Here is a 27,348-nt window from a genome sequence, read left to right on the forward strand (position 1 = left end):
TTCCAAATAAAAGCAAGCTTTAATGACTTCATTCTTCCATTTAAAATCATCATAAGTTTATTTTATGTGCAGGCATATACACAATATATTCCTATTGTTTTGAAGTAGAAGACAATTTGTTGTGTTTTTAAAGGCTGACACAGATTTAAAAAGAAAAAGGTAAAAAAAGGCTACATGTTGCAGTAAAGAAAAGAGCAACTAGACCAGTGTCACTATCAGGTCACCTGTCCTTCACTGCAGAGCACAGTGATCCTCCAAGAATCCCATTCTCACTGCCTCCTTCCAACGGCAGAGTGTGGGGGCGGGGCGGTTATTACATTTAAAGATCACAATATGGGTTACTGTCCTTTAATCCTACAATACTCTCAAAACTAATTTCCCAAACTGTCCCTGTAATCCCTGCGCTTAGCGGGTGAAATCATTTGTTAGAGCGGATGGATCATTCTGAAGAGCAGGGTGTTGCTTTGAAAAGCATCTGCTTTAACTTGACACAAAGGGCCAGAGATGCCTTGAAGTAACTAGTGAGTTCAGTCCTTAGTGCACACTGTCTGGCTATCCTAGCCTCCATGCAGCGTGGAGATGAAAACCACGTTGTCCTGGTCTTCAAGCATGTAGTCCAGTTCGCCCTACAGTAGTAACAGAAAATACGGTTAATATTATGGATTACTTGATTGTCATGAGCAATAATATATTTTTAAATGCACTAGAATAAATGCCCTGGAAAAGGTGAGTCAGCAGTTGCTTGGTATGTTATCCAACAACCATAGCCATAGGCTGTACTTTAAAATCAAACAGTTTACATCTTTAATACTGTATAATGTAATGGACTAGTTTACTTTTATATCGATTTTGACTGTCAGTGTGCAAGTCGAGGGCTGAGAAGTGAAAAACACAAGTCAGGGGTCAAGCCCTTCTATTGTTCTTCCAGCTGATAGTCACAGCAGTGGAAACAGAATGATCTTTGCAAGGTGTAGGCATGTTCCACAGCATCAACAACATGTACAGAGCGGCTGTATTTGCAATATTAATTTGGATTTGTTTCTCTTTGCTCTTTTGACTTGGCATCTGCGATGGGTCTCAATAGAGTATTTTACACACATGCAAAAGAACATTAAATTCAACAGACTTGCTTCCAGGAGTTACTGAATGCAAATGAAAGGCAGATGAGGTGTATAAAAACACAGGGACTTTGACAGGGTAGATACAATTCGTGTAAAACTGCTAATTTCTGTGAATCGCACTGGAGACAAATCAACCAAGTGAATGCAAATATTAAATAACAAATCAAATACTGGCCATGGGTATCTTTACCAAGGTCCAAAACTGGAAGACACTAACCTGCATGAAACTGCAGCGCGGGAATCAGCATGTGAAGAAGCTAACCTGCATGAAACTGCAGCGCGGGAATCAGCATGTGAAGAAGCTAACCTGCATGAATCAGCATGTGAAGAAGCTAACCTGCATGAAACTGCAGCGCGGGAATCCGCATGTGAAGAAGCTAACCTGCATGAAACTGCAGCGCGGGAATCAGCATGTGAAGAAGCTAACCTGCATGAATCAGCATGTGAAGAAGCTAACCTGCATGAAACTGCAGCGCGGGAATCAGCATGTGAAGAAGCTAACCTGCATGAAACTGCAGCGTGGGAATCAGCATGTGAAGAAGCTAACCTGCATGAAACTGCAGCGTGGGAATCAGCATGTGAAGAAGCTAACCTGCATGAAACTGCAGCGCGGGAATCAGCATGTGAAGAAGCTAACCTGCATGAAACTGCAGCGCAGGAATCAGCATGTGAAGAAGCTAACCTGCATGAAACTGCAGCGCGGGAATCAGCATGTGAAGAAGCTAACCTGCATGAAACTGCAGCGCGGGAATCAGCATGTGAAGAAGCTAACCTGCATGAATCAGCATGTGAAGAAGCTAACCTGCATGAAACTGCAGCGCGGGAATCAGCATGTGAAGAAGCTAACCTGCATGAAACTGCAGCGTGGGAATCAGCATGTGAAGAAGCTAACCTGCATGAAACTGCAGCGCGGGAATCAGCATGTGAAGAAGCTAACCTGCATGAAACTGCAGCGCGGGAATCAGCATGTGAAGAAGCTAACCTGCATGAAACTGCAGCGCGGGAATCAGCATGTGAAGAAGCTAACCTGCTTGAAACTGCAGCGCGGGAATCAGCATGTGAAGAAGCTAACCTGCATGAAACTGCAGCGCGGGAATCAGCATGTGAAGAAGCTAACCTGCATGAAACTGCAGTGCGGGAATCAGCATGTGAAGAAGCTAACCTGCATGAATCAGCATGTGAAGAAGCTAACCTGCATGAAACTGCAGCGCGGGAATCAGCATGTGAAGAAGCTAACCTGCATGAAACTGCAGCGCGGGAATCAGCATGTGAAGAAGCTAACCTGCATGAATCAGCATGTGAAGAAGCTAACCTGCATGAAACTGCAGCACGGGAATCAGCATGTGAAGAATATCATGAAGGGAAAGAGGTGTTTGTACATGTTTACTATTAAAAGCTTACACCCTGAAAAGACCTTTTAAAGAAGAGTCAGGGAATACTATTAAATATTGAGGCACAGTTAAAGCTTTCTGAGGAAGCCAACACTGGATGCTTGACTAGCATGTGCTATCAGATCACTGACATTCACAAAACAGTGCTTCCACACACCTTCAAAGGGGTCATGAAACAAAAAACAAAATTTCTGTATGTATCAATCTCATATTTCAACCAGTCACAGATTGATTGTAACAAGGCTAAAGTCTTTCAATCAACCAGGGCATCTGAAATTATAATTAAATATGAACTGTGCAGTACTAGGGCAGGTAGACGTGCACAAGTGGTACAAACCATGAGCTCCCAGTCTGCATCGTTGATCAGCACGAGAATGCCAGGTCTCCTGAAAAACACGAGCACGCTGTACGTCAGCACCATCATATCTTAATCCAATATCAAGGCACTGGGGATAATACATGGCACTTGTACAAGCTTTATAGAAACAAAAGCTCTTTAACAAAGCGATAATACTAATAAAGTAGATATCAGCAATTCAAATGTACTAACAAAAGAAACTCAATATATCCTATTTCCATTCAATTTATATGCAGTAAAGAACCCATCAATCCATGACACATGATGATATTCAATAACAAGCATAGTGATAACAGCACTTTACATCATTCACTTTGTACTGCATCAGCCTTGGTGTGCTTATTTGGGCCAATACCCTTTAGTCACGGAAGGCTAAACAATTAAAGAATGTTATAAACAGACCCCAAGGCATTCTACTCCAGCGTAAAACTGCACACGACTGTGGGAAATCCTAGTTTGGCAAGCATTAATTACCTTGTTTTTCTAACTTCAACTAATGCGATATTCCCTTCCCAGGGTGGTCATTTAGCACAAGGTAATGCCTGTTAATAGGGTCTAATGCTTACAGTAATTACATTGGGGAGGGAGAAAAGGGCTGGTCACATAAGCGTTAAAATTTTATCAGCACTATTAATTTAGAGCTAGTCTAGCTAAAGAGGCAGAGAACAAGAACAAAAAATTGGATGAGGATATCAGCTAATGATCGGAGCTGGAGGAAGTCCCGTCTGATCTCCTGCAGGCTGTAATTGTCTCCATTTTAAACGAGATGGGACACTTGACAGCGTTGTGTGTCTGTGTTGAATCCTGAAGCCATTTTGCCAGCCTTCACAATCAATGTGCTCTTATTTTCATTCCTTCCTGCATCTGAGTCTTTTAAAACCTGACAAACGCCTTCATATTTTTGACTTCATGCTGCCGAATAATATGGTTTGGGGGGGGGGGGGGGCTGGGGAGTCGATCACTCAGGTGGACAGAGGAATTCCTGCAGCGCAGTGCTCCGGGCTGCTGCCTCTGCTTCCCCTGCTTTTGAAAAGGGAATCCCCTCTGTGATCAGACACAATCCGGGCCTCTCAGGAAAACCACCACTTAATCAGACACTGGGAACTCACACACAAACACACACAAGGCAAACCCGCACACAAAGACAAACAGCTCAAGAGTCTACAGAACACACACACACACACAGCTTAATACTGACACACACATAGAGGATACTGTGGCAGGGTGGATGCCTGCATGGGTAAATAGTGTGGGGGGTGGGGGGTTGGCTGGTTTGTGTATTTTGTTTGAATCTTTATTTTGGCCAAAAAAACAAACAAACAAGCGTATACAAACACTGCTGTCTGGCTGGGCAATTTGCCTTCACTGAACAGATAGAAACAAAATGCAGTTTCACAGTTACACTCACATAACGCCCTCTCCCCCCCAAAGCTATAGGTGAAGGGGAGGTCTGTCTCTCAACCTTGCATTTTACTGAGCATGGGGGAATGGATTTCAATGTAACCCCCCTTTGGGGGGTCACCACACTGCACATTTTTTCTTTGTTTTTTTCTGCAGAGAACAGAACCTATGGCATGTTTTTTAAAGATGCACTAAATAATGGACATTTGGCCACTTTTACAACACACTCACTGACCAAATTTAATGAAAGGCTTTTTTTTTTTTATCCCGTGCAGAATGTGCACTAGCGAAAACCAACAACAAAAACAACTTTGTCAATGGTAGCAAAATATATATACAACACTTACACTGTGTCCCCCTGGATAAACAGTTCCGGTCTCTCTCTCAGCAGGTTAGTTTTAATCCAAGCCAGTAGCTGCTTCACATTCCCTAAAAAATATAAGTATTATTATAATTAACAAGAAAAACAATAGAACAGACAATTCTACTATTAACAAGACATGACAGTAGACACATATCCCCTTCCATATACTGCATACTAGTACTATCTAACAAATGCAGTGTCACCTCCATGACCTACACCCCAGTATATGAAACAGAAGGGTCCATTAAATTGACATACATCCCACAGCATTTTACCCTTTTAAAAGATGCAACCGCACCACTTTGAGTTTGCCCAGTCTTGGTAATTTAGAAAGACAGTACTTGCCCGGGAGAACGCCTTGGAGTACCAATACTGCAGGCACCCTACGTTAGCCTTTTAAAGCCATGCCACACTTGTGAGAGTCACCTGCATTGTTAAAGATGTCGGTTTTCTGAACCATGGTACATCTATTTGATGGTGGTATTTACATCACTTATAAAGTTCAAAATCTCAAAACAAATGTCTATGCACACACAGGCTCAACTAAATCAGCAAGCGATTCCCAAGACAACGCCTTAAATAGCTAATCCAATATGTATGGTGAATTGCTTCATGTAACAAATGTAACAACTTGAAAGCTGGGCATGCCATTGTGAAGCTATAACCTTAACTATCCCAAACCAATCAGATGCCATGAAATTGTGATATCACCAAGAATGTCCATACAAAGCTTAATCACAACAACGAGTGAGCGTCTCTCAAGTTACACATTTCACCTCTGATAATCTGGTCCTTGAAATGGAGAATTGAACAGAAATGATTTTATATCATCGTTACAGGTTTGTGACGTCTGAGATACATAAATCAACAGTGGTGTTCATGTTAATGTACAAATTCATCCGAGATTAGCACACCATTCTGATCAGAATAATCAGGTCCTCAAAAAGCCAGGCAGCACAATCATTAGGTTCTGACATTTGGAGTCTATTGTTACCTCTTCATCAGGGATACTGCAATCTGAAGGCCGGGTGATAATTAGTGGATTGTGTGCTTACTCAAGTGAATTCACTCAGGTATAGTAAAATGTAATAACCTGGAAATCCGTGCCAATAGTCTCATCAAAACTGGACAAATAGTTTCCAAGCTATAACCTTATCTTGCTCAACCAAGACCAGAACTGATCTAATAAATGGCCATGGTAAGTTTAATTAAAACCGGATGAGTGAGTCTTATAGTGTGCTTGTGATTGAGTTTGCGTGTTGTAAATAAGAAGTTATATTTATAATTATTATGGGCAACATTTGTACAGGAGATTGCAGTGACTAACCTGTTGTATTATAATCAATTTTGTAGCTCACGGAAGGTGCTGGATTAGCAGCAGTGGAGACTGCAGTCTTCTCCATCAACAGGGCAAAGTGAGTGTCCCCACACCCCAGCAAACACTTTGAATGTTAACTGTATGTTTGCATTATACACAGTCGAGAAGATGGAATAGCTGTTATATATATATATAGTAACAGATCCATTCGGTGACAAACAGAATAAGTTAAAATACACAATCTCAAATATGACAGACTTTGGTTACTGGGAAAATGCATGTACAAGTGTCATTGTTACTTACGGAATATTTTTAAGAATAAATAAATAAGTAGTGGATTTCATGGCTATTCCCCCCCACTGATTGGGTATTTTGTTCCATGCTCATCCTTTTAGAAACACTAAAAGAAATGTGTTCTGTTTTGAGTTTTGGTTCACCTAGCGGTACATGCTGAAGGATCCTCTAATGGGCTCATGTGCTAATTTTGCATGTATTAGATTAACCTTGCATAGATACAATTGGTCAAGTAGGCAAGGAACGTGGACATTTTAGAAGCTAGAAAAGGTAGAAGGCAGAGAAAAGATAATTTCATATTCTGGGACAAATAATTCAGAAAACAGAAAGGGGGGGGTGGGGGAGGCAGTGGGACTAACACAACCCCAAACCACCAGAAGAATACAAACATGAATCAGATGTTTTATTTGTTATGAGCAGTAATAAACTGCTACCATCATCATAACATTTAATTGTGCCAGCTGATGATTTTCTGGCAGTTAGTTATGCCATCTGTTTTGTATTTTATACGTATTATTGGTTTACTTGTTTAGATTCTCCTTGTTTTTTATATGTATGTGACAGGATGACATGGGGGGCGACGTCAGACCAGACGAGGAAATACACACGACACAAGTACTGTGGGGCGAGCCGCAAATGCACTCTTTTTTAAATTGAACCCAAAACACTAAACACAAAAACAAAAGTCACCTTGAACAAAACAAATAGTAAACAGACAAATAAAACAAATAAATCGTCCGGAATGCAGCCAGCCGGACAGACGGATTGTTTTACCTTACTGTGTGATCTCTCTCTCTCTCTCTCGTTCCTCCTAACTCAAACAGCCTGCTGTTTATAGTGATGTGGCTGTCCTCAAATTGGCAAACAATTAGCCACATTCCACACAAGTTTTTTCTGGCAGGGAAGGTTTTTAACTCCTTCCCTGCCAAACAAAACAACAATAATAATAAAACAGGTTATTCGCACAGTACATTGAAATAAATAAATAAATAAATAAATAAATAAATAAATGATGACAAAAATAGTACAAATAAACATAGGGGCGGGCGTACCCTGCGACACGTATTATTGGGTTTTGTGTTTAGGTTCTTGTTTTTTATGCGTATGTGGCAAAGTGGTGAGCGGATACAGGTGAGTGCAGTGCAGGTACGAATCACACGGACAATTACTAACAGGTGCAAGGGTGTTTATTGATAAATTACAATGTCCAGAGCCTTAATGAAAACACTTGTAAATAATAGTGATGGAGTGATACAGTGGCGTGTATCACTCGGTATTTATAAATCCCCGGGTTTGACCCGCAACCAAAAAGTCCAGTTTCACACACCAACACTAAACACAAAACACAAACACAGTTCTTAGTGATAGTGAAATAAGTGCAAGTGGTGTATTACAGTTCTCCGTGAAATGCAGGGGTGAAAGTGATGTCCGGGTTTATGCTGGCTTCTGCTACAGCTCCGGATCGTGTTATAGGAAGTCTACTTTAAAACAAACAGACAGTTATAACAAACACTAACAGACAAAACAAACTCACGGTTTACAGTACGGTAACACAGGTTCCTTGTAGGTTGTTTCTAACCATTTACCAAGGAACAGATCACGTCAGCTATGACCCCTATTTATATCCTCGCTCATGACCCCTAGTTTAACAAGCGCATCCGCTCCTCCAATCCTCAGATGCCACACCGTTTAACGTCTGGGTCACTGAGTTTGGATACCGTAGCTGCGCCCCTTTCCTAAATGACCAACTTCCACCTACCCTACAGAATAAATTGTCGTGCCATTTAGTTAAGGGTACTCTGTTCCCGTTACACAGTGCCCTCACAGGTCAATCTAACACCAAGCACCATTCGATCTCTGTCACAACGTATCATTGGGTTACTTGTTTCGGGTGTTTTTTAGACGTATCATTGGGTTACTTGTTTCGGGTGTTTTTTATACGTATTACTGGGTTACTTGTTTCGGGTGTTTTTTATACGTATCATTGGGTTACTTGTTTCGGGTGTTTTTTAGACGTATCATTGGGTTACTTGTTTCGGGTGTTTTTTATACGTATCATTGGGTTACTTGTTTCGGGTGTTTTTTAGACGTATCATTGGGTTACTTGTTTCGGGTGTTTTTTATACGTATTATTGGGTTACTTGTTTCGGGTGTTTTTTATACGTATTATTGGGTTACTTGTTTCAGTTCTTGTTTTTTCACATGTTGCTATTTGGTCTTCATTATTCTTCAGGGTGTAATAGCTGATGAAATAATTCTACAGCTCTTACCTGCTCTGCATGTCCATTTACTTAGTAGGTCTCAATTAAACAGTTTTGAAAGAAATCCATGCAATAGCAAACGTATACATTAAAACAAAGTATTTTCATGTCTGATTGGTTAATGGCAGGAAAAAAAAGATGCTGTTGTGTAACAGACTACCTGAAAATAAGTTCTGCAGACTGAGAGCTGTCTTCAAACAGCTATTGCAGCAGACATGCTTTAACCTTGTATGGTCCAATATATTTTGTGAAATGAAAATCCAAAATGATGTTCTTTCTTAACTGCGCATGTGAGCTCAACATAGCAAATGGAAGTGCACACAAGATCAGATTTATGCAATTATTTAGAAATGTAGGCTTAAAGAATTTTCTATATTCAAGAAGGTTGCTTCCTTAAAAGTCTGTGTTGAAAATATCAGCTATACACAGCAAGCATATTTCAGGAAAGGGGGTCACATCGAACCTCAGGGAGCTGTAAACCTTGAATGCCGTAGAAAATGATGAAACTACTGAAGTATGTGGTAACCAAAGAAGGATCATTCACGATACATTGGAATTGATAGCTTGGTGATTTTTCCTAAATACCATAACAACAAGAAATGAAATAAAGGAACAGAATGTACTCATCGATGCAGTACTCAATGCATGCACAATGCAAATGTAAATGTACTCATCGATGCAGTGCTCAATGCATGCACAATACACATGTAAATGTACTCATCAATGCATGCACAATGCAAATGTAAATGTACTCATCGATGCAGTGCTCAATGCATGCACAATACACATGTAAATGTACTCATCGATGCAGTGCTCAATGCATGCACAATGCAAATGTAAATGTACTCATCGATGCAGTACTCAATGCAAATGTTCTACTTCAATTCATTGTGCCGCCACCTTCTGGTCAAAAAAAGACCATATATAATGTAATTAACTTTTACCGCATCAAGTAGACATATTGTACCAGCTAATGCCATCATGAGTGTAATGATTTTGTATGCATGCACAAGTCTGCTAGCTGTGCACAAAGCCTCTGTGTATGAGAGCTGGCACTGGTTTTGCGAGTGCTTCTATGCATATATCACCTGACACGATACACACAACTTCTATACGTGTCTGTGTGCGAGTGTCAACCAGCACGGCATGTGAGCCAGAACTATACACAGCTTCTGTATGTGTGCGTCAGCACTGTACACAGCCTTGCACTGGAAGACAAGAGTGAGGCTGTAACTGCGGCTGCTCCCCCCGCCCCCACCCCAAGAGTTCTGCCTGCCAGTTCCAGCCAGTTTGTTCGTCTGTGCTGTGGACAGAGACGAGCACAGAGTGAGAGCGAGAGAGAGAGAGACACAAAATATATCAAACGCAAGAGTATAAAAGACAGAAAGTGTTGCAGCCCACACCCTGTGCTGCCCTCCGTACAATTGCTTTCTGTTCTCGTGGGTGTGTGTGCGTTTGTGGTGCAGGCCGGTGGGTTGCACTAACCCCCAACACGACCACAATAGCCGTGATGAGCTCCAATCTCAGAGCTGGCTGGTGCTATCCGAGGCTGGCCACTCAAAAGCGGAACATCTGGCTGTTTTCTGGCCTCTGCTGTCGAGAATTCGAAAAAATTAAGGTCTGCTCCCATCTGGAAAATGCATATTCAGTTTCAATAGAAAATAACCGCACACTAAACATTACCGTAACTCAAGCTGCAGCCTGTTATATGGGTGACTACCTTTAATGTGTCCTTTAACACTGGTTTAGGCATACCTTCTACTGTCAAGCTGTTATTCTTTGTTATTAGTCTTTTTTTATTCTTTTATATATATATATACGCAGAACTGAAATAAGACCATACCGCACAGTATAGTATGGATACTGCGAACGTCTGAATCATTTCTGGTGCTACAGACAAGTTTGCACAATGCTGTTTCATTACAATCTTTCTTTACCACCTAAAGGAACACAATCACAACTGAAATAGGTGGTCTGATTTTCAGTGTGATGAATAATATTGTTTATTAAAATCTTTGTCTATTTATTTATTTAATTTATTAAGATTACACTTATTTATTCAGGGACACCAAGATATTAAGTGAATGAGTGGTTTGGTTTGATTAGGATTAAATGGGCAACAAATCCCCCCCAAAGAAAAGGAAATGCTACAGTGGTTTTATTTGAACTTACTTTTTTGCCCAAGTGAATAATTTTAGGAACCCACCCTGCACACAAGTATGGTATCAAGTCTTCCTATGCTCTACCACCACAGACAGGCTTAAAAAACAGCACAATGATCAGCAGATGAGTGGAAATGGTACGAATGAAAGGTGTTTTGACTTAATAGGGATTTAAATAGGGAAGTGTGTGTGGTTTTTTTTTTTTTTTTTTTTTAAACAGCAAAAATCTGTTAGGGTAGATACAACACAATGTGCTGAACTACGATTTATTATTACAACCACTCAAAAAGATTATTTTCTTCAGTTAAGAAAACTATTAGGCGAGAGAATCTAATAGACCATCAACAAAGAGGGACAGGAACCCAGTTCAGCATCGATCTACTGCTCTGCTGAACACTCTGGTGAATGGAGAGTGCATAGCTGTAATCAAAAAATGAGCATGTTCTAATGCTGCACAAAACGATTACCCTTGCTCCCCTGTAATGGTTAGATGACGTGTCTGCCACAGTTAATTATCAGGGCATGGTTCATGTTTTCTAGTCTAAATGTCAGTATCAATCTGCAATTTAAATTGCTTTATTACTTCAAATAATAATTGACAAATGGGGACATAATTTGGTCATGTGTGCAGGCTTTTGAAAACGTATTATTGTATGATCTAACTAAAACTGGATTTCCCTTTACACTCCTGACAGATCAGATAACATAGGCTACAGGCTGCACAGAGCTGGCTTTTTTGGATTACTGATTATGAAAATAATCTATTAACCCTAATTAGCAGTTATCTGCGACTACCTTACATAAGGCAACACTAGGTATTCCACGATTAGTACATATAGTTTCAGTGTCATACTCAGAAAATAAATTAAATGGGATATTATATATTGTATATATTTATATATGACAGTACGCAACAGTACCTATAATGTAATGCTCTGAGTGGAGTTAGCTTGCATACACTGCAGTGTTGACAGAGTTAATCATTGCACTACAGTATAACTATGCATTTATATTCTGTTAATACAATGCAATATTCATGGCCCTGACAATGCAGCTTGGAGGAGGAGCTGAAATGTCCCGGAAGTTGTTCCTTGTAACACTGAAGACAGCATGAATAATCCCCCTGGTAATCCAGACATTGCTAATTCTCCAGGGACCAAGGACATCACTTTCACTTAGAAATCTCTCTCTTACTGGAAACAGGGAGAGGGGTTAACAAAGGGCCCTATGTTATAACCCTGTGTGGCACTGCACCCAGTGTACTGGATATTTAAAGCGATACTGAGGAGGGGCCTCGAAATGCGCTAGAAAACACAGAATTTCCCATCTGTTTATAAATATGAAGACTTAGCAAGGATTGATATGCTTTGATTCCAAAACTAAATGTGGTCATTTAGGATAGGAGGGGTGTGTGTGTTTAGAGAAAGTGGGAGTGGATTCGAGATCCGCTCACATTCCCTAGACAGGGCTCGTGCAGATTTTAAAAAGGAGCTCTGCACTTAAGACAGACCGAAACCAGGTTTTAACATCACCCTTAAATAAACTAGGTTTATATTTAATAGTGTGCTTGTATGACGACAATGTTTTCTGTACTGAGAGGTTGTTTGTTTGATTGTAATACAAATATGAGAAACTAATAATTAACTCTATATATAATGCATGACAAAAAAAAATTGGGTAGGGGTGTAAATTATAGGTAGAGTGGTAACTATGATAAAAGGGTCCAGTTACAATACACAGTTAAACAGAAAGGAAAACCAGGCTGTTGCCTTAGCGCTGCTGGCTGAGAAGTTGTACAAGTATTTTAGCTGGGACTTTTTAATGCATTGAAGTGTGTGCTTTAGAACACGTCTGATATTTTTTACAATCTAACTAACATTATATTCCCAAAACATTATTTCTAAGCATCTTGGTGGTACAATGTACAGTCATCATGGCTAATCCTCTGTTAACAGAATATGTGAACTACTGAAAGTTTTTTGTTGTTAAGATGGAATCCTTTACAAGCACATGTTGTTTTTCAATAATAAAGACTAAAATGCTGACAGCTAACATCAAGGTGAAACACAGACACACACAGTATATATAAAAAAAAAACCTAATCTTTTTATAGAGACTCCTCAATTAAGAAAACACATGATTTACCAATTTCTAAGACACAACTCTACAGGGGGCAATTTCTTTCTTCCATTAATTTTTTTAAACGTGATTGCATTCCCTATAGCTACAGTGTTTAGAATGTGTCAGAGCACAGTTTCAAACACTGAAGAGTATGCTGGGGCACACAAGGTTGTTTTACTATTAATATTATTGCTGTGTGTGTGTTTTCTTGAGATTGGGAAACTGATTCTTTTCTCTAGAAGGAGGGGGGGGGGGGGTACTGTCATTAATCATAAAGAGGTTTGGAATAAAGATCATGGCTCTCTCCTTGTTGATTATTCATGCAGCCTCTCTTCATGTCTCATCATCTGACCAGGATGCTAAGTGCCACACACCAATAGTCTGTCATTTATCACTGACCATTCTGTCCACCAATCGGCCAAGGTCATACTCTCAGGCCGAGTCCCTCAATACCCCTTCCCACATTCCCCAGAGCGGTCACCTATTGTGGACAGGTTGCTGTGGAGACCTCATCGCTACAGCAGAGGCAACCCTTTGTTCTGCACTCGGGTTTGGGAAGGAGGGGGGAGGGGGCAGGAGGTAAAATGTCAACTAATCCCTTTCACCCTCCCGTTCCCACCAGGTTACAAGGGTAGAGGTTGCAAAGAATGGACTTATAGCACATTGTGGATCTAAAAAAGCACACATTCTATAACCTTCTAGTTAAGTCGCTCTCTTTGTAGCAACTGGATAAATATTTCAATATATTACTTTAGCTAAATACTTTTTAATACAAGACTTTTTTTTGCCTTGCCTGTTACAGTAGAAAACATTAAATAAATAAGTAAAAAGCAGAGGTCAGCTAGCATTGTTTTATGTTTTATGTTTTTAATCGATATGTAAAAAAAACAAACACAAAATACTTGGTCATGCTGGTTAGGCAAAAAACTGTGCACTGCCGAAAGTGTTTTCTGGAAATATTTTACATCTATACCAGCAGGATAAAGTCACCCCTTGCAAATGTGCACAGTATTTTGCATTCCAAGTATTTGGTATTTATGCTTACCACAGCAACTACTACCATGACACATGCATATACCCTTACTGGAGGCAAATCCCACTTCAGATCCCACTCTCCAGTTCAATCATATCAGTGAAATGGAGCAATTCATAAAAAAGAATGAACTGTTTCTTAGTCATACTGTCTATGAACTAAAATGTGCACCAGAGCTTATATTAAAGCCTAATTTAATTTCAATTCTTAAGCACCTGTAGTTAAAGTGATCAAGTAATTAAAGTGAATACACATGGTTCAGTTTTGTATTTTACCCTTATTTCTGCTAAGGATCTTTCTGGAACCTATTTACTTTGAATTTAATGCTTTGAAAAGGAAAACCAACTTTGACTGCAACAGAGTCCACACGATGAGAACACATGCTCCACACCAGCAGAGGAAGCTACAGCTGACAAAAGCTGGCACACTGCAGTGAGAATTTCACCATCTACCATGTCTTCATGCGTCTTCCACCACTCAGTAGCTGACACACTTTTCGTCACCTCCTCTGTAAACTTGAAGGCTTAAAATGCACGGGACTTGGCTTGAAACTTTATGATGACTGGGATGACGGGAATTTTTCACTGCCATACTCCATCGCTAAATTCTTCTCCTCTTCAGTGAGGGGTTTCCCTGAAGAAATGGATGATCAGATTGGTGAGTAGGTGAGATGGTGTTATCACTGAAGAGATAGATGATCAGATTGGCGAGTAGGTGAGCTGGTGTTATCACTGAAGAGATGGATGATCAGATATTATATATAACACATAGCCTTACGGCTGAGACTTACTTTTCACCCTACACACCAGAGTTAGACACAGAACTGCATTTTTTCAAGACTTGCGTGCACTTTTATTTACTTACTATAATAAAAATAAAAAAAATAAACCAAACAAAAACCTCCACTTTGGAGCAATAACTAAAACTTTCTCCATCTTAACTACTGTGCTGGATGGCTAAGCAGTTTACCAGCAAACAAACACACTTTCATGATACCTTTTTCAACCACACAGGTCTCTTCAGCAGCTGGCTGCATATGGCTGCATATGGTTACCTTTCCGTCAGCCTCGACTGCAGGGTTTCACTTTCCTTTATGCAGGCTTTAATCAGCCTCAGGTGCTTCTTATTTCCTGCAGTACCGTGGCATTCTGGGAAATGCAGTCCTTGTTTTCTCTCGGTCTACATTTTTTCCTCTTCCTCCCCCTACTCTGCCATATAATTATATATATATATATATATATATATATATATATATATATATATATATATATATATATACACACACACACACACTGCTGTGCAAAAGTCTTAGACATGTTGCATTTTTCTACTCTGATGCATTATGAGCCTCAACAATTTACTCAAAGCCTCCACTAGTGTTTTCTACTATTATAACAACCTTGACTTGCATAAAGAAGGAAAAACATTGAGTGAAATAGCTCGCATCACTCGATTTTCAAGGTGTGATATCCAACGCATAATCCTTGAAGATAATATCCTTAAGGAATAGAAAGAAGACAAGCGTTGAATTGACAACAGAACTGGCAGAAGGCACAGGTGTCATTGTCCATCAAATCAACAGTACGAAGGTCACTCTTGAAATCAGGACTTAAAGGATGTGTTGCAGTAAGAATACCTCTGTTAAGAAAGGGGAACAAGACTAAAAGGCTAGAATATGCACAATAACACAAAACTTGGACTATGGAACAATGGTCAAAAGGTGCTTTGAACTGTTGATGGACGGACAACGACACCTGTGCCTTCTGCCAGTTCTGTTATCAATTCAATGCTTGTCTTTAATGCAACAATGATGAATGATGTAATAATAATGACCCTGATGAAACTCCAGAAAGCCTTTTAGAAGGCAAAATATATTATAGTTCACATTTAGGAGGATGTCACAATGATAAATAATTTGCTTTATTTATGTATTCATTTAAGATTGAGTAATTTGGTTTGGTATGTAACTATTCACAAACTACCATTTGCCTTAGCGTGTTTGTCCATGCACAGGACAGTCTTCAGATATACGGTACTATAATGTTTCCATAAATTTGAAAGAAATTGACTTAAATAAAAAAAAATATCTGATTAAAAAAAACGCAACCCTGGCTCACGCTCAAGACAGTCTTCAGATAAATTGTTTGCCCCTGCGCAGAAGACTTCAGATAAATTGTTTGCCCACGCTCAGGACAGTCTTCAGATAAATTGTTTGCCCATGCTCAGGACAGTCTTCAGATACACTGTTTGCCCACGAACGGGAGTCTTTTTGTCCAAAGACTACTTTTTTTATGGTGAAGTCACACCAAGGGTTCAATTGTCAAAACAAGGTGCTCTATTTAGCTCAGTTAAATTATGTTGTTGAAGTAGGCCTTAATATGCAAAAAGGTGACTTGCTTTTTTAACTTTCAGAGCTTTATTAAATCAAGGTTTACTCAACATAAGTTACCAAACTTTTAACATCAGGCTCATACTGTATGGAGTTGAAAGATACATTATTGTATTAAATCCTACAAAAAGCAAATAACAACGTGCCCAAACACCAGGTCAGAAGGGCTGCCAGACGTGTTTGTTTTTTTCTTTTGTACTGTAGTTTATCTAGACTTGCATTAAGGCTAGGCTTTACAAGTAAGCCAAAAACGTACATTCAGTACTGAGCTTACATATTAACAAATAACACATACTAACTTTACTCTTGTACATTAAAGTGAGAAATGACTATTACAAATGGATGCTTATTCTTATTAACATTAGAAACATTATAAGTTATTTGTTGTTTTTTACTTTAATGCAGATTATTTTTTTAAATACAACCCTTCAATTCCTGTGCTGTAATGTTAGGTACCAGGAATCAGCAGTTTACTTTGAATCTAGCAGGCAAAGAACCAAAATATCTGCAGCACATCGGGAGGGGCCAGCGATCATGCAAACAAGTATGTTAGCAGCACAGTAAATAATAACACATCTTTTTTTATTTAGGTGTGTCCAATTGATTTTCTCCCAATTTGGAATGCTCAATCGCTTTTCCCCACATGGCTCAGGAGACCCAAAGATTCAGTCAGTGTCCTCGGATCCCACGACAAAAGCCAGCTTCCTTTTTCACCCAGGAACTCGAGAGCGGATGTCAACAAGCTACCGACTTCTAGAGCACAAAGGCCAGCCCTGCAGGACTTCACTGGGCGTCTGGCCAACAGGGTTTGCTGTAGTGCGATGAGGAGAAACAGTCCTTGCCGGTTTTGGTTCCTTAACCCACGGAAGCACCACAGCCAGTGCAACTCTCCGTTCAAAGTCCCCAGGAAGCAAACCTGCACTGTATCACCCGAGGACCCCCAATAAATCTGTTTTAATCAACTTGCTGGAAAATCTGTTTGCAAAGGATTTTTTTGCATCATACAGAAAATTAATTAAGAATTCATAAAACCTCCCTGCATCCATTACTTTTTTTCTCCAGGACCTAAACATGCCTTCACACTACCTATTGAATAAAGGAAATGTAACAAGAAGAAATCGCTGGGAGGATTTTTCTTGAGTCTTTTCTGGTGGAATGTGAAGAGTGGTCGGGGGGTGGGGTGGGGGGGTCACAGTTCTTCGCTTGCCCTTGCAACGGTCCGAAATGATTGCACACAAAAAGGATTTTATTCTTTGACACAATTGTCCCTGCAGCACCCCCAGCCCTACCTTTCCTCTGACCCCAGAGCTGTGTATAAAGGGCCCATCAGCAGTATCAGTGACTCCATTTACAAGTGAATACCCGGCCATAATGGAGCAGTTAGGAAAAGAATGGGGAGGCAGAAGGGGGCTCACAGATGTTGGGAGGGAGTTGCAGCCTATTGTTTAATTGGGTGGAAATGGAGGGTGGGGGGGCCAGCTTCTTTTTAACTACGATTTGTGACGGAGTTCTGAGATCGGCAAACAGTGGCTGTGTTGGGCTGTCACCGAAAGGAACAGCTGGCGCTGAGGAGCGTGTGAAAAGCATCTTAATGAGGTTAAAGAAGCTGAGGGAGGAATGGAGGTTTGGAGGGTTTTTTTGTGTTATTTCCCTTGTATTCCATTACAGCGCTCCCTTCCCTTTTCACTGCTGTATACAGAAATCCAGAAGTGAATCTTTCAAAGGGACACTCATCCTCCTTTCACACACCTACTTTAACTTGAATTTACACAGGGAGACAACGATAGCCTTTTTTTTTTTTTATTTGGTTCTATATTTATAGATGCCAATTATGAGACAGGAATTTGTTCTAGATTACCTAAATAATTGGGAGTACAGTACAAATTCAATAACAGGTATATTTAAAACTAGACCTAGGCCATTTAAGTAAAATTAAAAAAAAATTTAAAAAAAAGTTACACCTTAAAATCACTTTAGATTTAGAATGTATTGAAAAAGCTGCTTTTGTTCTGGTATTACAGGGCTTAATTTCAATAAGATGACTTTTACATCTTATTGATATGTTTGTAAACAGAAAATGTACTGTAAGATACCTTATTATAATCAAATCAAGAGAGTTTAAGAGAGTAGGTTGATGAGCACATGTGTCTAAGCTGTGTGCAACATGCTGGCCACTGTGACTGGCGTCCTGAAGGCCTGCGTTTCATTTCATGGATGGTGCGGATCAGCTGAGGAAGGCTTGGGATAACGGAAGGGTGATGCAAACTCCCAGGCTAGAATAAACGAACACAGGAGGGTGATGCAAACTCCCAGGCTAGAATAAACGAACACAGGAGGGTGATGCAAACTCCCAGGCTAGAATAAACCTGAACACAGGAGGGTGATGCAAACTCCCAGGCTAGAATAAACCTGAACACAGGAGGGTGATGCAAACTCCCAGGCTAGAATAAACCTGAACACAGGAGGGTGATGCAAACTCCCAGCCTAGAATACACCTGAACACAGGAGGGTGATGCAAACTCCCAGGTTAGATTAAACCTGAACACAGGAGGGTGATGCAAACTCCCAGTCTAGATTAAACCTGAACACAGGAGGATGATGCAAACTCCCAGGCTAGAATAAACCTGAACACAGGAGGGTGATGCAAACTCCCAGGCTAGAATAAACGAACACAGGAGGGTGATGCAAACTCCCAGGCTAGAATAAACCTGAACACAGGAGGGTGATGCAAACTCCCAGGCTAGAATAAACGAACACAGGAGGGTGATGCAAACTCCCAGTCTAGAATAAACGAACACAGGAGGGTGATGCAAACTCCCAGTCTAGATTAAACCTGAACACAGGAGGGTGATGCAAACTCCCAGGCTAGAATAAACGAACACAGGAGGGTGATGCAAACTCCCAGTCTAGATTAAACCTGAACACAGGAGGATGATGCAAACTCCCAGGCTAGAATAAACCTGAACACAGGAAGGTGATGCAAACTCCCAGGCTAGAATAAACGAACACAGGAGGGTGATGCAAACTCCCAGGTTAGAATAAACCTGAAAACAGGAGGGTGATGCAAACTCCCAGGCTAGAATAAACCTGAACACAGGAGGGTGATGCAAACTCCCAGGCTAGAATAAACCTGAACACAGGAGGGTGATGCAAACTCCCAGCCTAGAATAAACCTGAACACAGGAGGGTGATGCAAACTCCCAGCCTAGAATAAACCTGAACACAGGAGGGTGATGCAAACTCCCAGCCTAGAATAAACCTGAACACAGGAGGGTGATGCAAACTCCCAGTCTAGAATAAACGAACACAGGAGGGTGATGCAAACTCCCAGGCTAGATTAAACGAACACAGGAGGGTGATGCAAACTCCCAGTCTAGATTAAACCTGAACACAGGAGGGTGATGCAAACTCCCAGGCTAGAATAAACGAACACAAGAGGGTGATGCAAACTCCCAGGTTAGATTAAACCTGAACACAGGAGGGTGATGCAAACTCCCAGTCTAGATTAAACCTGAACACAGGAGGGTGATGCAAACTCCCAGTCTAGATTAAACCTGAACACAGGAGGGTGATGCAAACTCCCAGTCTAGATTAAACCTGAACACAGGAGGGTGATGCAAACTCCCAGGCTAGAATAAACGAACACAGGAGGGTGATGCAAACTCCCAGGCTAGATTAAACCTAAACACAGGAGGGTGATGCAAACTCCCAGTCTAGATTAAACCTGAACACAGGAGGGTGATGCAAACTCCCAGTCTAGATTAAACCTGAACACAGGAGGGTGATGCAAACTCCCAGGCTAGAATAAACGAACACAGGAGGGTGATGCAAACTCCCAGTCTAGATTAAACCTGAACACAGGAGGGTGATGCAAACTCCCAGGTTAGATTAAACCTGAACACAGGAGGGTGATGCAAACTCCCAGGTTAGATTAAACCTGAACACAGGAGGGTGATGCAAACTCCCAGGTTAGATTAAACCTGAACACAGGAGGGTGATGCAAACTCCCAGGCTAGAATAAACCTGAACACAGGAGGGTGATGCAAACTCCCAGGTTAGAATAAACCTGAACACAGGAGGGTGATGCAAACTCCCAGGCTAGAATAAACCTGAACACAGGAGGGTGATGCAAACTCCCAGGTTAGAATAAACCTGAACACAGGAGGGTGATGCAAACTCCCAGGCTAGAATAAACCTGAACACAGAAGGGTGATGCAAACTCCCAGGTTAGAATAAACCTGAACACAGGAGGGTGATGCAAACTCCCAGGTTAGAATAAACCTGAACACAGGAGGGTGATGCAAACTCCCAGGCTAGAATAAACGAACACAGGAGGGTGATGCAAACTCCCAGTCTAGATTAAACCTGAACACAGGAGGGTGATGCAAACTCCCAGGCTAGAATAAACGAACACAGGAGGGTGATGCAAACTCCCAGGCTAGAATAAACCTGAACACAGGAGGGTGATGCAAACTCCCAGGTTAGAATAAACCTGAACACAGGAGGGTGATGCAAACTCCCAGGCTAGAATAAACCTGAACACAGGAGGGTGATGCAAACTCCCAGGTTAGAATAAACCTGAACACAGGAGGGTGATGCAAACTCCCAGGCTAGATTAAACCTGAACACAGGAGGGTGATGCAAACTCCCAGGCTAAAATAAACAGCACAGGACCAGGAAATCAAACTCCACTACTTTAATTAGGCTGTTTCAGAACAAATCACTTTGCCCCTTGATTTGTAAACTAAAGGTAAAGGGTTGGGTCAGAGAAAACTGGCTCACTATAGGCTATTTGGCCATGGCAGTACTGTCACAAAATACGGAAACACAAACACTTAAATTGTAGAGTTCATTGCTTTTTGTCATAATAAAAATAAAATAGTTCAATTAAACAATATAATATATTTTTTAGAACACTGATCTTGTTTTTTCAGTGGAGCATTAGAGTATGTGAACAACATTTATTAGATATTTCCAAAAACTAATACTTTATGAACAAAATTACACATGTGTTATCTACACATGACAAAAATGTCTACCACCTTGCTAATCTATTATTCTCATATATTTGCAATAATTGAATTACACTTTAATGTATTAATCTGCATCTTCCATTAAATCCACTGGAGAGAACTGCAATCAATACACTCACATTTTAATTTAAGCTCCACACAGTTTAATGTTATGAAGTTAAAAACAAGTGCAAGTTCCTTATACTGCTACAAAGCGTAACATTAAGGTTGATTCAATTGACTGGACTAATGTTATTACCATTGATGATCCTAACTTCAGCATACTAAAAGTGGATTACAGCTCATTGGGATCAGCAGTTAAACTAGAGTAATTCCGGTCCTGATTGCAGTGCACTAACCAGACCCTTGCTGACACAAATGGCTAGTTTCACAGATCTTGAGCAGCACTAATCTTTTACTATCTTATCTAAGGTAACATTAGGTAAGGTATGCTACAGTCTGGTGCATCCCAATGTTAGGTTGTTTGGTAGTATACAGCATCTGCTAGAAAAAGAAGAAAAAATGGAAGGTGCTGCAGAATACTTTGGATGTTGGCAAAATAAACAGAAACAGCATTGCCATTTACATTGTCAGTTGTGAGCATACCCAGGTTTTGCAAGATCTTTACCAGCTGTGACCTTTTTAAAACACCTTTTCTATTGAGTTTTCAATCTATGTAGTAATCAAAAGCCATACTGATGATAATGTCTTTATTCGGACATGAAAGAAGCCTTCATTTGTTAGTGAATGCTAAGTCTCTCCACACCGGTCAATAAATCTTACTAACTACCAAAATTCTGTGTTTGGGTTATTGTGCACATTGATTGATGCGTTTTACAGTCGATGCTGCAGTCCCCTTGCAGGCGTAATCTTTCCCTACCAGTCAATATCCACAACCAACTTCCTTGAAGGAATCCAAGGCACTTACAGTCACCTATGCAATCCATCCTATGCAAGTGTAATGGCCACTGTAGACCGGAGCAGTTGCAATCTGGGATACAGGTGAACCAACTAGTCGGCACACACTATGATGCCATTGCTTGTTACAAACACGAATACATCTTTCTCCCCATTTTACATTCAAATAATGAATGTACCTACTTTTATTCCTAAATAGCTCCCAATAAATTGTCTGCACCCTGTGCACTCCACACCACTGGGCTGAGAAAGCAATACTTACAGGGCTCAGACTGGCTTGGTAACTTAACATGGTGGTCCTTAACACCTCCAAACAGCAGTTCAGCTCCACCTCTGCAAGAGAAAGCATCAATTACATCACTATAGGAATTGGTAATGTCTTCACATTTCTATGCATCACTCATCAAGGCATTAGAGAATGCAGAAGACAGCTTATGGCATCATGGATAATTTTTATAAAGCATTGCCATGGCAGTATGTAAATGTAACACAGTCCTATATATTTATTGACACACTAATGCTTCATGAACAGGTTACCCCACATCTGGTGTTCCTTGGAGGTCTACCATCCATGCACTGACCAAACCAAATCTCTTGAGATCAAAGAAGATCTAATTCCAAGGTGGCATGGATTATAAAACACTCAATGGTACTATACTACTACTGAAAGAAACATATACAATTCTTTGATAGATGTTTCGACTAGAAGTCTTTCTCAATGTCTTTGTTGTATGGTTGTTGACTAAAATGATTACATCATGGCAAAGCACTGTGTATCCAAGTTGTTGGGTTCATCCCATCTTCCCCCAAAGACGTCCCTGACCTTTGGTGACAGTGATGCACAATGAATGCCTGGGTTCCACTTAACCCAATAGATCTCCATGACTGCTGGATTTCCACTGAACCCTCCCAGCTTGTGTGTGTCCATTTATCCCACATCAACATGCAATGCATTGGTCTGCATTTAGGGGTGACCAGGGGTCAGGGGCTGAGATCAATCCCCCTTTGCCAGCTGTGCAATAATCTCCATGGATGCTCAAACGTGGGAGAGAAGGATGCTGGGATTAAGAGGAATAAAGAGCAAATAAAGACTGCATCAAAACTGAAGCCCACAACGAAAGCCCAATCCCTGGATTTCCATTAATGAACATGTTGAATGGTCGCTGCGGTACAAACCTTTATGTGCAATTGCTTTACTGTGACACGGCTCATTCTAGGCAGGGTGGCTGGACCAACCATACAATAAAGTGAATGACCGTCTGAACAGCATAGAAGTAATGGATCATTTTGTCATGCAAAACATAATCAAACCCTGGTATAATTATAGATGTAGGTGTATAATAAAAAGAACTTGTTTTGATTATGCAAGGCTTAGTCAGAAATAGAATTTAAAATTAAACATGACTGAAAACAACCAAAAAATCAAATTTAAATCAGTAAATAAACATTCTCTTTGCCATACTAGACACCTCCCTTTGGTTTTAGTTTGAGTGTCTTTCAACTATGCTTGAAGTCTTTAATATTGACCTTCCTTATTGCTATACATTATACAAAATATGTGTTTTTTCAAGCGATTATAAACTGTAGTAGGCCTATCCAATTCAATGGCTACAGATTGTCTATTGAGAACCCCCATCCCCCCACAGATGCACATTAAGGCACAGCATGCAGCTGTTTGCTAAACTATCAATTATTAACACTCATCAGCTATAAATTTAAACGGCTTACTATTAGTTACTGGAGAAATGTGGCTTCTAGAATGAACGAGTTGAAAGAACAAAGGGACAGCATAATCATTAAAAAACATCCTGTTTTTATAACAAAAGACAGCAGCATGCCATTGGTGCCTTCATTACAGGAGGTATGGGAGTCTGCTATGGATTTAGCCATGGCAGGGGTGAGGCTTACCTTCCTAAAGGGGTTACAGCAAGTAAAATAATGACATAAATCTAGCCTGGGGTGCACTTTAATGTGCTACATTTGTATGTCTCATGTCCAGTTTTAATAGAAACACAGGCTTAGCAATCGTGCATTTTTACTTAAAAATAGAATGTGCATTTCCTATAACCATACTAAGACAGCACAGTTTGTATGCTTTACTTTTAGGTAGCAGTACACTTCCTAGGTCATTTTGCTCAGACAGTGAAATTGTCCACATCCCTTCAACGCCTTCTTTCCTGTCATTAACCAACTGGCTGGTTCCCCTAAAATAACTAACACACCTTGATCCAGAACACACTGAAGGTGAAATGACCCAAGACGTGAAACAGTAACACGCTACATAAAGTAAGGCATGCCAACTGGAAGCTTTCTAGCATGGTGGAAAACAGAATTTTCTCAAATGGAATTATTGAAATACATGTTTGCTTAAACAGGTGTTTCTGTCTTATTTGGCACAAAGAAGAGCTACATACTGTAGCATGACCGGTAAGACAGAGAATTATTTCATAAGCCTTACTTGATTCTTCAGTCATAAGCTTTTAAAATTTAATTTTATCAAAATAAATTAAAACAGTACCATAAACATACCAATTTTAAAAATGGTTCACCTGACTATCTTCAAGGGGTCAACTATCTATTTGTAAGTCAGTCCTAGGTATGAAAGTTCCTGGTTTTGCTGGCATAATTGACTTCTTGCCCTTTCATGTATTCACTTAAAATTCAATACCCAAATAATTAATACTGTATTTAAAGAAGGAATTACGCTGACACTTAAAGGATTATTTTAAATCCCTCAATGGATAGACCCCAGTAATAGCCGAATAAACAATACAGAATATCCAAGGATGGTTCCTCCCCATTTTGCACAATCTCTTCAAAGTGGGGGACCTCCCTCGATCTTCCTTAAACCTACTTTTCTGTAACAAAGCCTTGTAAAATAACAGGTTTGCCCTTTAACTGCAGGAGGTGGGGGTTTCATAGAACATGTTGAGGAACCCTAAAGCTCCCTCCCCACACATACACACAAGCTGCTGTTGTTTGCTGTGATGTATTGGGTTTAATTAGTACAAGTGAAAGCTGTTTCTCAGTCAGCATGGATTTCTAAAGAATGCTAAAGTACCTTCTTTGAACCGATCAGCTTTGGAATAGCAATCAGGACAACTATGGCTTTCACTTGTGTGCACAACAAGCACTCCTCAGATTAGAACGGCTAGTGATATTATTAGCAGTAGTAGTCGTAGTATTATTACGGTCATTCCAGCTCAATTGGTCCACATTCTGGGTAGGTGTTTCCTCCATTTGTGGTTAATGATATACACCTAGCTTACATGTGAATTTTGCATGGGCAGGTGTTTTGTTTACGAGCTGCCCCTCTACATCCACATAGAAATTTTCAGCCCAACATGATTTTTACCACTTAACACTGTTACTTATTCAATTATAATATATACATTGGCATGTGTGCCAACTGTTTTGACCCTGAAATCAGTGTTGGGCTGAGCAAAAAACAAATGAACATTGTATAGGAGCTGCCCTTCTATAAATATCCACGAGAAATTAGCAGCTCAACGTGATTTAACCTCTTACATACAAAGCCAATCATTCAATTTGGAGCAGATCAAAGTCTGAATATGAAACGACCAATAAGAAACAAGCGTATAAGAAACAGGCGAAGAAGAAGCCAACATCAGCCTCCATCTGATTGGTGCGCTGCAATCAGGATTAAGTTAGTACTGATTTGAAGGATTTTCTAGTTCGCATTTTAGTCTACTTGATCATGTGGACTGAATCACTGGCACGCTGCAATTCACCCTCAGTGTTTACCTTTTAAATTATGACGATGTTATTATATATAGTTATTTTAACTTCTTAAGAGTCCCCACAGCTTCAATGCATTTAAGAAAATGTCCCTTTTTTCCATCTGGGAATCTGGTAACCCTAGGCACATACCTATTTGTAACTCTAACGTAGCAACGGTGTTCCAGATCCATGTAGGTTTTTTTAATTTTTTTATATGTAAATTATTTTAAAAGTGTACTAATTAATTAGCTTTTTGTTTTCTTGTTTTAAACACAGACAATTAAGAACTCTCTTCTGAACCAAAACGTGATGTAGAATTCAATGTGATATCGGTTGTTGGGATACTTTCTTACTGTATACCTTAATATATTTCATCTCGAAAGTTTCTTCACTGTCAGCAAGCATCCGCGAATTCGCTGAAAAAAGCTCTATATATTAGCGGTAACTACACGTGCAACAAAACAGCAGTTTCCTGCCGTGTTTTCTAAAGCAACGATGACATCATTAAACAAAAATGGATCTTTTTGCGAAAAAAAATGTTTACTCACCCAAATTCCAGGTGCAGGTCTATGGGCGCAGCCATCTTTGCTCGGTATCTAGGAGGCCTCCTCACAGCAACATTACAGAAGCGAGGCTCCTCTTCCGTCTCCTGGCAAGATGTCATTCTCATGCGCAACTGCCAGGGTGTTTACATTTAAAGCGGCAGTGTCCCACAATAAAATGTAATTTTAAAACAAATATAATTCCTCTCTTGGTATGTACGTCAGACTAAAATCGGCCACCCTATTATGGTGTTCTGTGTATTCCTAATAGAAGGAAGTTGCCCTGTTGACAGGCCACTTTGTTTACATTCCCTATTGTTGTAGCTGTAGGGACACTTTATTTACCTTAAACCTGTCATTATACCCATCTGTTATACTCCTGTTATCACTTGCTGGAGCAGGAGCATATACAAGTTATGTTATAACTCACAAAGAAAATCATTCATAAATAAATTTAAACAATGTATAGAGTGTTAGCATCAAATACTTGCAGTTATCAAAGTTTGTGTTGTTTGGTATTTCTTGAAAAAGGGCAGCGGCACCATAATTAAAAATTTAACCTTTTAGTTTATGGCAAACTACCTCCCCTCTCTCCTTCAACATTACTCTTTCCTCTCCCCCTATCACTATCCTTCAACCCCCTCCTTCCTTTCTCCCCTTTTTCAAGCGCATTCCTCTCCCTCTCTCCTAGCCTGGCGTGAGTGTTTTCTTGAGCGCTTTTTGAATTGCAAATCTCTTGCCTTCTGTCGGGATGGAGCGTACAGCGCCGCTGCCCTTTGCAGGCGTCCATTCATGTGGTAATAGGGTGTCAAGGCAAGATCAGTGAGCGTCTGACCCCGGGGGCACTGCCCGGGTTAAACTCAATGAAAATAAAGGATTAGCAGGGCCCCCAAAGCCACGGCCGACAGAACGGCACGCAGGA

At 40.3% G+C, this 27,348-nt stretch overlaps 1 protein-coding gene across 1 annotated transcript; it reads right to left on the reverse strand.

Moving 5' to 3' along the window:
- LOC131696533 (ubiquitin-related modifier 1-like) lies at positions 1-26,976 on the reverse strand. The gene is made up of 5 exons (XM_059005644.1): positions 26,433-26,976; positions 22,406-22,476; positions 4,619-4,700; positions 2,850-2,898; positions 1-626 (listed from the first exon to the last, which is right to left on the reverse strand). The coding sequence occupies exons 1-5, from the start codon at positions 26,552-26,554 to the stop codon at positions 558-560; spliced, it is 393 nt and encodes a 130-aa protein (XP_058861627.1). The 5' UTR covers positions 26,555-26,976; the 3' UTR covers positions 1-557.
- Between the last annotated feature and the right edge of the window lie 372 nt (positions 26,977-27,348).

This window comes from Acipenser ruthenus, chromosome 31 (genome assembly GCF_902713425.1).
Source record: "Acipenser ruthenus chromosome 31, fAciRut3.2 maternal haplotype, whole genome shotgun sequence".
In the NCBI taxonomy this organism is placed as follows: Eukaryota; Metazoa; Chordata; class Actinopteri; order Acipenseriformes; family Acipenseridae; genus Acipenser; species Acipenser ruthenus.